This window comes from Atta colombica, unplaced genomic scaffold, assembly GCF_001594045.1.
Source record: "Atta colombica isolate Treedump-2 unplaced genomic scaffold, Acol1.0 scaffold51, whole genome shotgun sequence".
In the NCBI taxonomy this organism is placed as follows: domain Eukaryota; kingdom Metazoa; phylum Arthropoda; class Insecta; order Hymenoptera; family Formicidae; genus Atta; species Atta colombica.
Window position 1 is genome coordinate 1435095 of NW_017259541.1, and position 13056 is coordinate 1448150.

A 13056-nucleotide genomic window follows, 5' to 3' on the forward strand; every position below is an offset into this window, starting at 1 on the left:
ACACACACACACACACACACACACACACACACACACACACACACACACAGGGTGTCTGATAATTATTCTGATAGAGTTCGTGGACATGCAGAGCGGATTAAACTGAGACAGAAAATCTCCTACCATTTTGCAATTTTCGCAATAATTAAAAAGATAATTAATTGCTAAAAATTGCCGAAAATTGGTCTTCAATAATTTTTTACTCAAATACTATTAACTTTACAGAAAAATTACAAGAGACAAAAATAATTTATTTTCTTTCATAGAATTCTAAGAATTTTTTTAGAATTTTTTCAGAATTTTAAAATACCGTATTTTCTTATGTTGATAAAATAAGAAAATACTGAAAAAATTCATAGAGCTCTATAAGAAGAAAATGAATTTTCTTTTGCAATTTTTCTGTAAAGTTGATAGTAAAAAAATGATTGAAGACCAATTTTCGACAATTTTTAGCAATTAATATCTTGTTAACTATTGCGAAAATTGCGAAATGGTAGAGAACTTTCCATCTCAGTTTAGTCCGCTCTACTTCTCCACGAACTCTGTTAGAACACCCTGTACATATCAGTAATAATTACAAAATAATTAGAAATTTATTAATATATATAATTACAATTACAGGTAATTAAACAGATCGACATTAATTACGAAATTAATAGCAGAGATAATTAAGGGAAAAAAATCCTTATTCCCATAGAAATTATTCGAAGGCTTTCTTAAGAATGTTCGATAAGCTCGTTCAGTCGGCGTCTCTCTTTCTCTGTTAAAGGATCTGGCACGATTAACATCTTCGGCAACATGCCAATGCTGAAGACGCGATCGATTCTCACACCATCGAGAGCAAGAGTTTGGGTCATAGCAAAATACGTGATCTCACGATTCAGTTGCCGAAATGATTGTCGCTTAATCCTTTGCACGCGTTGCCTGCAGACCACATGGCTTAAAAAAATACAATTAATTGTGTAATTAATTATGAACTATATCATAAATATTATAAAATTATACAAGTTTTATAAAAAGCTAGTGACCTTTAAAGTCTCGGTGTGAACTTTTTCAGAACGTCTCATTTAATCCCTACATTACTCGTGCAGTTTTTTTTAACTTGCGTGTTTCTGATACTTTAACATTATATATATCTCTATTTTTATTGTTCTCTTTGATGATTTACAATTAAATAAAGATTGATAATATTCTATATCTTTTGGATAAAAATAAATGCAAAAATTTTTTATTTGTGACAACAATTTATGTTAAATATAATAATATATGTATATAATGTTTAAATAATATTCACACACGTTTAGCAAATTTATAAAATGGAGATGTACTGGACATTCCATGCGAGTAATGAAGAGTTTATAAAATTAATGCTTTATAACAGATACAACAAACTTTGATATATAAAAAAATGATTTTCTTTTATTTATATCTAATTAATTTCTGTTAATTGATCGATTGAGAATTAATTCTTACTAAGGCAAGATTTTCAAGTTTGTATAACTGGGATGAATTGAAACATCACTTCGATATAATTCCGGAAATTGCTTCATATGCTTCGTGCGGTACTTGCGAAACACAGGTTTCTCCTTCGCCGCTTTTGAAGACTTCTTAAGCTCTTGAGGGCCTTCAGAAATTTTCAAGTTCTCATCCTCCAACAAGTTATCTTTTTTATTCATTTTCGAAATTTGACATTAACTTTCTACCACTTTTTAGAACAATTCGAAAAATTCGATCTCAGTTCTATTAGGTGAATAAAAAATATTTTCAAACACTTTTTAAACTGAAAAATTTCTCCAAATTAATTTGATTTGCATTACATTTATTCATCAGTAAACTAGTTTCATTACTAGATTCAAACTAAGTTTCATTGATTTAACAAACGCAATGTTTCGTAATGCCATATTTTTTCTTTGCACTTTCTTCACTCGTAGAAGATTATAAAATAACAATCTTTTTTGAAATCGTAATCGTTTCTCAGCGAAAATAATGATTTTCGAGACCGGAGAATTTAGCAGATTTGACGGACGACGAACTCAACGAACGATTCGAGCAAAATTGACTGATTCGTAACGAAGTGAGTGCCTGTACCTCGTACGGATATCGATTTGGTTTCTAGGTGAATCAATAGATTCGGCTTATTCTTATTCCGAGTCGTCGACGATGCGCTCACAGAGCACTGAACTCTTCAGAACAATAAAAACGAGAGCGACTTGTAAAAAATATCAATCTGATAATAGAAAATAATCCTCCGCCGAATGTCATTATCGATCGCTAAATCATTGAGAATCCATATTTTTATTGGATCAATAATAAAAAATGGACAATAAGAATTCAACTTTTATATCATTAAAAAATATACATATAGATCTAATTCTATAAACTTGGAGGTAAAAATTCTGAAAAAAAAACAAAGTATGAATTTAAACGAATTTAACAATCGAAGATTAATTTGACGAAGCACTATAATTTAAACAAGAAAAATTGATAAACGTGAAATTGTAGTTTCAGATTTCAGAAATAGTTCGATGAAAAACGTATCTCTTATCAGTTAAGATCTTTGCATTCTCAATGGTCTTTTTGGTGAATGCTCTTCGTGTCTTGCGTCAATTTTATCAGGAGGGCTGCATTGTGGTCTCGATCGTCTCGACAGTGCATATGAGGCATGTGCTAATTAAATTCATCCCGTACTTTCCACACAGGCCGCTTGATCGCGTGACGTTATCATCTTTCTCAATCGTAGGTGTTTAACATGTTCGTTCACATTGTTGAAACTTTGCCCTTCCACCTCTGCATTTATTGATTTTTGTGTATACGTATATGACAGCTATAGTTAAATCATATTGATACAGTCCTTGGTATTACCTATTAATTAAATTAATTATATTAATTAAATTTTTAAAATTGAAGGAGTTATAATATTAGAACAAAATCGCAAAAAAATTATTTGCTCTTCATTCAAGACAATTTCTTAATTAGTTTAAAATAAGATATCTTTTATTTAAAGGAACATTTTATTAATAATTAACTTCCTATGATTCCTTAATTAAAAAGTTAAAGACAGTTTTTATTTATTTTATTATTTCTAAATTCTCAAAACGCGCAAGGAGAATAAAATTATCAGTTTATCATTTTATTTGGAGAAAAAAATTGGAAGATTATATTTTAAAAATTGAAAATAAATTATATACATTTAAACTTTATTGACAGTCAAGGCATTAATTATTTTGAGGAAGTCGAGATCTTTTTAAGTTTGCAAATTTAACCTGTCGTTTCTTAGGAACGAATCAATAGGTCGTTCCAACGGAAATCCTCGAGTGCTCAACGGTCATGCTCGGATTTATTGATATTTGCTCCAAAAGCAAAGGGGGAATTCGCCGTCACACCCGCGAGCTCAACAGTCTTCAAGTATATACAGCTGATCGTGAGACGAAGCTGAAACAACCTCGTCATTCTTTCCGGTCTTCTCCCGAAATTCCCGACAGTCATGAGCGAGTGACAGCGAGTGCCGGATCACAAGAATCCTTCGCGAGTGTCACTATCTGCGGCTTCCAAGTTAATCGGAACTACTGTCGGAATAACTGTCGGAATGTCGCCGAGATAGCGAGACAAAGCTTTTCTCTCTGGAGAACCGGACGGTCCATTTAGATACCGCGTCCCCTTCTCTCTCCTTTTCTTGTTCGGCCACGAAAGAGCCTCGAGTTTGTCGATCGAGTTTGAACATCCCAAAAATTCATCCACACTATTCACGACTCCAAATATCAAACTATGTGAAATATCTCTCTGACGAATAAAAATAGATTTTTCGAAGAATTTAATTAAATATTTTAGATTATATATATTTTTTCAAACAAATTTAAATGCACCAAATTCTTTCTGATAATTCAAAAACCGGCTGACTCTAACTTCTAAGTAATTCCACTGTCAAATTTAGAGATTTTTAAATTAGAATCTAAAATTGATATCTTCAAATGTTTAACTGACAAATTTTACATAAAACTTTGATTTTTTGAATGAACATCGGAGATTGTAAATATCTGTGAAAATCTAAAAATCTGCGCAATTCCGTTAAGTTATCAATTATCTGTTTAAGAATTTTGAAGAATTGTGAAATTTCTGTCAAATTTCTCAGTGAAAAAAATGTCGAATGATTTGAATTTTTACATATCCAATAATAAATTATAAAGCTTCATAATCACTGGTCAATGTTGGTGAAAATCGAAATATCGACCCGCAAGAACGACAGATTGAAAGCTCCTGCCATCGTCGGGACGCTCAATAACCACGACAGAGTCTTACAATGGCCAACGAAAGGATATCAGGTCGTTACAGGTTGGGGCAATAAATTCCGATATGTTTAAATTTACGAATCTATAAATATTGCTCGGAACTTTGAATTTACAGTCGCATTGAAAACTGCAAATATTCGAAGATGCAGAGATATAAAAATTCCTCATTTATCGTTTTTTTTAAATTTGTATAAGAAAAACTACTCAACTTTAACCCTCGGGAATAGTCATCCTTTTATACCTCAATTTTTATATTCCAATAAAAAATGTTCCAATAAAAGGAATTTCGTAAAATGAACATTGTTTCCTCTTTTAGTCATATTTATTGAAAATCCGCAATAACAAGACATTATATTAATTAAAATCTTAATTTTTTTAACATTATTATTATAATAAATTACTTAAGGTGTTTATTCCATTTAATATTTGTTTGTTTCTCTTATTTTTTTTCAGAAAATTGTGAATAATATCCATCGTATAATGATATTCATCGTGTAATGATAATATCAATCGTATAATGTTCGTATAATTCAAATGCCAATAAATCAGAAAACAATCAATAATATGCAATGTATTATTAATAATAGTGATTTCAAATGAATAGAATGTAAAATTATCCTAGATATTTATTTATGAAAAAAAAAATCAGATTACTTCCTGAAAAAAATTTTTTACTCATTTTTTATCAAAGCGCGTTTTATTCTTTCCAAGAACATCGTTACCAGTTCCGGGTCATTCCGAAGTAAATCTATGCTCAATGACACTCCAGCTGGGCAAAGACATCAGCAAGACCAGTATGCCGGTTATCTTTAACGAGCCTCTCTCTTTCCTGCAACGCGTCGCAGAATATATGGAGTACGCCGTATTACTTAAGCAGGCATCCCAGCAAGAATCGCCAATCTTAAGGCTTCAGGTGCGCGAAGAATTGCCTTTAAATTTAATCAGGATAATAAATCAATAATCCGTTACTATTAATAAAACGAAATTAATGATTACGCAGTACGTCGCAGCTTTCGCTGTGAGTGCCCTCGCTTCGAACTGGGAGCGCTTTGGAAAACCTTTCAATCCAATTTTAGGCGAGACATATGAGCTGCAACGCGAAGATTTCCGGTAATTAATTATTTATAATTCGTCAATTTAATTTCTAATTAAAATTGATTTGTTTAATATTATTTTACTGCCATCTCTTGGAAGTCATTTCTTCTTCGAATCTTCTTCAGGATAATATGCGAGCAGGTTTCGCATCATCCACCAGTGTCCGCGTTCTATGCTGACAGTGAGGATTTCATCTTTCATGGCAGCATCCATCCCAAATTGAAATTTTGGGGGAAATCACTGGAAGTACACCCGAAAGGAATTGTCACGGTCGAATTACCCAAGTAAGTTCAGTAATAAGTTATTCAAGTTTAATAATAATTACAATAAACTAATTTATGTAGTAATTTGTATTTATTTTATATAATTAATAATTATCTTTCCTCTTTTGTCAAAATGATCTCTGAATTTCAAAGGTGTAAAAAACGTAAATCTCATGGAACGGATTATATTTCTAGATTCTAGATTTATTTCTCTATTTTCATAAATATATTAATTTTTTCGATAGAAAAATGCTGTGTATTATTATTAAAAATTAAAACAATATTAAGAGAACTTTATTGGAATTTATATTTGAATTTTTTTAAAAGATATTCGATGTGTTAATGATTATGTTTGAATAGATGGAAGGAGTCCTACACTTGGCAAAACGTCAATTGCATCCTTCACAATGTCTTGGTAGGCCAGTTATGGATGGAGCAGTCAGGCCCTTTGGAGATCAGACAGCATGGAGGGGATAATTTAAAAGCTAAGCTATGCTTTGTTAAAAGTACGTTGAATGGCAAGGACGTCCATCGTGTCGAGGGATTCATAACAAATCAAGAGTAAGTTTTAATTTAATTAATTAGATCAACGAGGCAGAATGGAGCATAAAAGGAAAAATGTCATTTATAAGTAACATTATAGAAGGGACTCTAATCCATGGGACCAGAGGAGGGGGGGGGAGTGCGGAGGAGGGAGGATATTCGGTGGCGCGGGAGAAGGGAGGGGATAGCGTGGGAAAGGTCGGCGGTATTGGTATTTACATAAACAGCGATATGATTGATACATGCCGCCATGTTGTGACGTCACTCTCCCAAAAATGCGTTGCGGTATCTCGTATACTTATCATCTTTCTCTCGATACGTTGCCGTCTTCTCCTATCTCTCTTTTTCCTTTTCGCCCACAAAACTACTTGACATGTCACATGTTCAGATGATGACATCATCAATGTATTTATAATACAACTGCGACATTGCCAAAAATATGCATAATGATATAAAAGTATGCATAATGATATAAAAGTTAAAAGATCGAGATTGCGACGTTGATGAAATGAAAATTAGAGAAACAATGAGCTTGATCTCAACAAATATTATCCATGACATAATCCTGAACAAGAGGTTTTAGCTGTTGGTCGGATACCTTGAATAATGCTGCCGGCGATACTGTAACTTTCTAGCCTTATATAACTCGAAAAGTAATTCGTGAAAACATATTTTATTATAGTGTTTTGGAAAACTCTTGACACCAGCTATTAGATTTTGAAATAAAAAATAGGATCCGCCACTTAAAAAAATTGATGTGACCTTGACCTAATCTTGGCAACGCCATCTAAGATCCAACTGATAAGCTCAGTAAATAGATCTTTTCGAACCCTACAACTTTTGTCTGAAGCACTTTTCTGTAAAACTTATATTTTTGAGATATTCAAGTATCCCGACCTTTTTGGAATACCCTGTATACTTTTTTTTGATTCAATATGCATGTTGAAGTGAGCTATAATAGAATATTGGAGCATGCGACGCGAGCAAACCTCTAATGATCAATGAAAATTTTTTTTTATTTTATTTTATTAATATTATATTGTTATATTATATTTTTATATTTATCCATTTTGTATAAAAACGCATTTAATAAATTCAGATCCATTTTGTATAAAAACGCATTTAATAAACGCGTTTTTATACAAAATTGATCTGAAATACTTTTTTCGATACAGTACGTTTTTAACCATTACGCATGCGTGCGTGACATGTCCCAATCGTACCATCTTCTGAGGTGAGGCAAATGTACTCTTAATTGATCCATGAAGTATACTCTAACGCGATGCGAATATCTAGTCGCCATATTGATTCCGATGACGCAAACATATTGGAGCATGTTGGAGCGTGCGAACAAATCTTTAAATGAATGAATTGATTCTGAAAATCGATCATTTTCTTTTAATAATTGGCATGACTAATAAACACCGATACCGTCGACCAGGGATCTTTCCCGCGCTATCCTCTCCCCGCGCTTACGAATACCGCGCCCCGCTCCACTCTCTAGCCATGATTAAAATCCCTCCCTCCCCCCCTACTAATGTTACTTTTGCATAATAAATTTTATTCAATTTTAAATTGGAATAAAGCAAAGCACCCTGATGAAAATAAAAATCGAAGCGTAAATCGGATGTAAGGGAGAGTAACAGAAGCATAAACGAAACTTCTAGAAGGCGAAAATTGGAATTATGAAATGTAAAAGAAGCATTTAAGCTTCTACATTTAAGCTTTTACATTTTGATGTTTCAATATTCGCCTCCTTGATCTATTTTCGTTTATTCTTTCGTTACATTTGACTTACGCTCTGATTTTTATTTTTATCAAAGCAGTTTATCATTATTATTATTAGCAATTTATTATTGTTTCTTTATATTCTTTTTTTAGGAAAAGAAAATTACTCTTCCTTTATGGCCAATGGACCGAAATTTTACGATCGTGCGAGCCCTCATTGTATGAGGAAACGCTGGAGAAGATCAAATTAGAAGCCAAAAGCCCACAAGGCAGTCCAGGACATAAGAAAGTTTTGGCAAAGCTCCACAGTCTTAAAGTTGGAGCTTTCAAGCCCTTGCATCAAGTATAAAATTTAGATTTTATTCAGGGAATTTAATTAATTTATAGGGAAGTTAATTATTAATTAAGAAATGATTTTTTTTTATTTTAAAATATATAAAAATGGTCTTGAATGGAAATCGAAAGTTTTTTTGTAATTTTTAATTTTAATTAATTCACTCAATACATAAAGACATAGTCAAGCACTGCATTATTATAATTTAACATAGTTGTTAATATAAAACAATTTTTGCTGAACAAATTAATCTGTTTTTCCGCATAAAATGTACTCATTATTGAAACTCTTGTATATTTTTCTAATATAAAGGATGCAATAGAAGAGCCCTTTGGCAATACAGTCGTTGACGACATTCCGATTGTGGACGAAATTCCAGGATCTGTTACATTGTGGGAAGCTACACCAAGACCCAGCAATAGTTCGGATGTTAGTTGAAATAACATTTGGACAAATTAATCAAATACGGCAATTAATTTTTTACAAAATTTTATTTATAATTTTAAATTCTGAAATATAGTATACGTTTTAATAACATAATTATTTATAAGTTTTTATAATGAATTACTTTATTATAATATAATATTTTTTAAATTATTCTCTATTCTTACAACAGGTTTTTACCAATTTGATAAAAATAATTACTTCAAAGGTGTATCGATTTATTTGACATAATGCATATTTTGTAGTATTATCAATTTACAACGTTCGCGATGTCACTGAATGAATTGGAACCTGACATGGGAGAAATCCTATGTCCGACCGACTCTAGATTAAGACCGGATATTCGCAAGCTGGAGAACGGCGATCAAGATGGGGCTGCATCTGAAAAAGCTAGACTGGAGGAGAAACAGAGGAATAGCCGTAAAGTGCGCAAGCAGAAGAAAGGAAACGAATACGCTCCCAGGTATAATTACACATTTTATTTTAACATATTTAAGAAAGAGTCCAGATTCAGATAAATTCAAAAAGGACCCAGCATTAATCTTACGGAAAACGTCTTTCTGCGGATTTGGCTAATTTTTGGATATGTTGTAGTTCTCTTTATTCTGAACAAATGTTTCAATGAATACAACTTGAGTCTGAGCCGTTTCCGCGCTACAAGCTTTGAAAGATCTAGTAATCATGTAAAATGGACCTTTAAAGTTTTATATATCATTTTATATATCCAAAAATTAGTCAAATCCGCAGAAAGACATTTTCCATAAGATTAGTGCGGTGTCCTTTAAAAAATTAAGTATTGTCTCTTCGTTTAGTCAACATACGAGATATCGCAATTTTATTTTTATTTTACAAATCGTTTTGTACAAGTTTGCGACAAATTGGATTCTCGATTTCAATCGAGGAATTTGGCAAAACTATTTTATCGAGGAACATAATGTAATCTTCTATTGACTGAAGTATTTAAATTCTTCTTATTTTATTGTAATCTGTCATAATACTTTTGACGTTTGAATCTTTTATATATTGACACTTCATCACTGATGGTTTTTTTTAATTTTCATTGTTGTTTATTTGGTTTGTTAATTTAATATCGTATTTCTGCGTTTTAACACAGAAAAAGGCTTTGTAAGCCGAAATGTTTATGTAGAATATTATTTAGTATTTATATTCTTTTCTTATATTATTTAATTTTATTAATTTAAAGTTATTCTAATTAAAAGCTCGAAATAAGCCACGACATTGTTTAATTTTTTAAAATTATGTTCAGATTAAACAGAAATTCAATACTCATTTGAAAGAACATAAAGCCGATATAAAAAAATCTTTTAATACAATATCTGTAGTTTCTTAGCATCAATTAAAAAATGATCACAGATTTGATTGGGACAACACAATATAGATTCTGAAACATCATATTATGAAAGAATGATATCAGAGATGATACACATTAAGAAGCAAGAGTTAAGTTTAAACAAACAAAGTGATACGTTACGATTTCCTGATATTTTTATGCTTATTATTATTATTAAAAAATACTTTCCCCTTACTAATATAATATTTTATCCCGACTTAGTAATTTCCTTCTCCTTTTCCTCCAATAGATATAAATACTATCGTAAATTGCTGACAATGTCACTGAATTCTCGTACATAACAGTCTTACCATCGTATAGAATATTTTTCCACCTACGCTAATTATTCTTCAAACATAATTAACATTGCATTATCGTATTATATTTGATAATTGTGGAAACACGGATAAGTTTTTGATAATTAAGTACACCTAATTTATTAAAAGAATGACAATAATTTAAATATAATAGATATTTGTTTTACTAGAATCTAGTGTTCCAATCCTGTATTTTAACATACAAATGAAGAAGAATTCTTGATTTTAATGTAAAGGAGATTATGAAGACAGAATTAATTTTTCCGATTTTTGTACTGCGACAACCTAATTTGCTATTTTAGTATTTAACATTCGCATTCTTTTTATTGTACTGATAATGGTTACGATTTGACCGAAACGTTTATATGTATTAATTTTAAATATATGACTTGTGCGAAAAACAACTTGTGTATGTGATTGTATGCTCTTTCTTATTATTTTAAAATTTTATATTCTTATATATTATTATATATTATAATATTTAATGGATATTACAATTTTATTTGAATTGGAAATTCACACAAATATTATCAAGATTTAATTGAATGATCCTCTTCATTCATTTATAAAAACTAAATGTGCAGGTGGTTCCAGTCTGGTATAAGTCCTTACACTGGCCAAGAAGATTGGATGTATTTGGGCAGATATTGGGACCGTAATTACACCGATGTCGAGGACATCTTTTAATGAAGACGGAGTTCGTTATCTTCCATTAATCCGACTAATGCTCACCGAAGATCAGTAATTGAGCAGTCATTAGTGAAAAATTACAAATAAATTGCCTAAGAGAGACAGGTGCGTAGCTCGATAATAGACGCCATTAGAAATCGATGTCTTTGTGTAAAGTAATTAAAAGCAGATCTTGCGTACGAGATTCTTCGAGCGAAAAATTAGAACTGGGAACTTCGTCCCATGCTCTTCGACGTGGGAAGAAAGCGAATAAAAAATACAAGCGAATATCATTCGAAAATCAATTTCTGAGAACCAGAATTTATGGTTTTCATTCAACATTCGATTGTATCATTGATTCGCGCTTCCTGTCTCTGATACTATTTTTATAAGCCATGTTGGATCGGTAAGGCGATTCTTTCATAGTATCCCTGCTTGAAGAAGCCAGTAAGAGACGACAGAAACTGATTTGAAGTTTATGTAGGATCCTTCTTCCTAAGTTTGAAATGATATCATAATTCAGGAACATTCTATGTAACTTCAATACAGATTGTTATTTTAGTCTAGGTTTTTCGGTTAAACCATCAAATATTTATCCGCACGTTTAACTCTTTTCTATCAATCTATCAATTCAATCAAGTTACGTTTCGATGTTAATACGAGAACTTAGTTCTATTCGAGGAAAAAAATATTCTTGTATATTTATATCAAAAATATACTTAATAGAAAATGTAGAAGAAATCTTCTATCTTATCAATTGAGAATTTGAAATTTAGATCGATAAATGGATCATTTTTTCACAATGAAAACAAAATAGTGAATAATATAATTTATTTAAAGATATACAAAAATCTGATATTGTAAACATCAAAACTATGATTGTGTCGATTTTCTTTTGTGTAATTCTATCTAACTCTTTGAGCAGGAACACCGTAGATTTTCATGTAAATACAGCGATTGTATAATACATTGTACTAAAGTCAGACGGACCGAACGATTTTGCGCGACAGCTTCAAGCAATAATTATTTATCGTAAAAACTTTATGCGTTATTTTCGATTTTTAATCTGGAAAAATCACTGAATTTCAACTATTGCGAGACGCCACGTTGGAAAGAAGCGGGATTTCATGTTTCGCACACTGAGAAAAATATCTGGTTAAAAATAGACGAATCAGAAGATTCTAATTACATCAATCAGAATTCCAATTATCTTAACTAAAATTCTTATATCTTTAAGAAAATTCTGATTCGTCCATTCTTAACCAGAATTAATTCAATCAGACATTTTTCTCAGCAACTTTTGGTGCCAAAGATTCTAAGAATTCTAAGGATTCTAAGGATTCTAAGGAAATATCACACATAAAGATTAAAAACACCGCGAGGCGCAAAGGATCCAGTATGTGTATATCTTTGCGAAATAAACTACGTTGTTGCTTCCAAGTAGATATGTATCTTTTGCACGATAGATGCTTCTTAGGGTAAACTTTCAGACAAATATTTTGCGAGTTGTATGTGCGTTGACACTGCTTAATTTAGGAAGGACGACAATAATTTGAGGTTTTCGAAAAGCCGAATGTGTTTTACACCGTGGAAGAACATTTGAATTCTAACTCATGCTATAAAATAAGCCAGAATCTTTCTTATATATAATCAATCGAGAGATATATTTTGAGACAGGCCGAAAACAGAAGATGGAAAGTAAATTGGAAAAGAGACAAAACTTTTCTTGCTCTTGCGAAATTTATGATTTTCTAGTCATAATATTCGTTGAATGATATTTTTTGGGATTCGGTATGATTTGGAATTTAGATTTTCGAATTATAATCCTATCAGTTTGTCGAGCTGATTGTAGCATGCGCTGCTGTAACTCGAGTTCATCGTTTGCAGATGATATAACTTTCAGTTGAAATCACGCAGCCTTCAAGTATACGAACTCATCACTTCAATCGTGAATGAGTTACGATTTAAATACACACACACACACACACACACACACACACACACACACACACACACACACACACAC

The 13056-nt window shown here is 31.6% G+C and overlaps 2 protein-coding genes across 2 annotated transcripts; one reads left to right on the top strand and one right to left on the bottom strand.

Annotated features, from left to right (window-relative positions):
• Window positions 1-716: 716 nt before the first annotated feature.
• LOC108691719 lies at window positions 717-1676 on the bottom strand. Its single transcript, XM_018199585.1, has 2 exons — window positions 1474-1676; window positions 717-939 (listed from the first exon to the last, which is right to left on the bottom strand). The coding sequence occupies exons 1-2, from the start codon at window positions 1674-1676 to the stop codon at window positions 717-719; spliced, it is 426 nt and encodes a 141-aa protein (XP_018055074.1).
• Window positions 1677-4066: 2390 nt separating this feature from the next.
• LOC108691731 (oxysterol-binding protein-related protein 2) lies at window positions 4067-11627 on the top strand. The gene is made up of 9 exons (XM_018199604.1): window positions 4067-4329; window positions 4998-5199; window positions 5287-5396; window positions 5507-5665; window positions 6005-6205; window positions 8069-8258; window positions 8562-8678; window positions 8939-9156; window positions 10946-11627. The coding sequence occupies exons 1-9, from the start codon at window positions 4298-4300 to the stop codon at window positions 11046-11048; spliced, it is 1332 nt and encodes a 443-aa protein (XP_018055093.1). The 5' UTR covers window positions 4067-4297; the 3' UTR covers window positions 11049-11627.
• Window positions 11628-13056: the final 1429 nt, after the last annotated feature.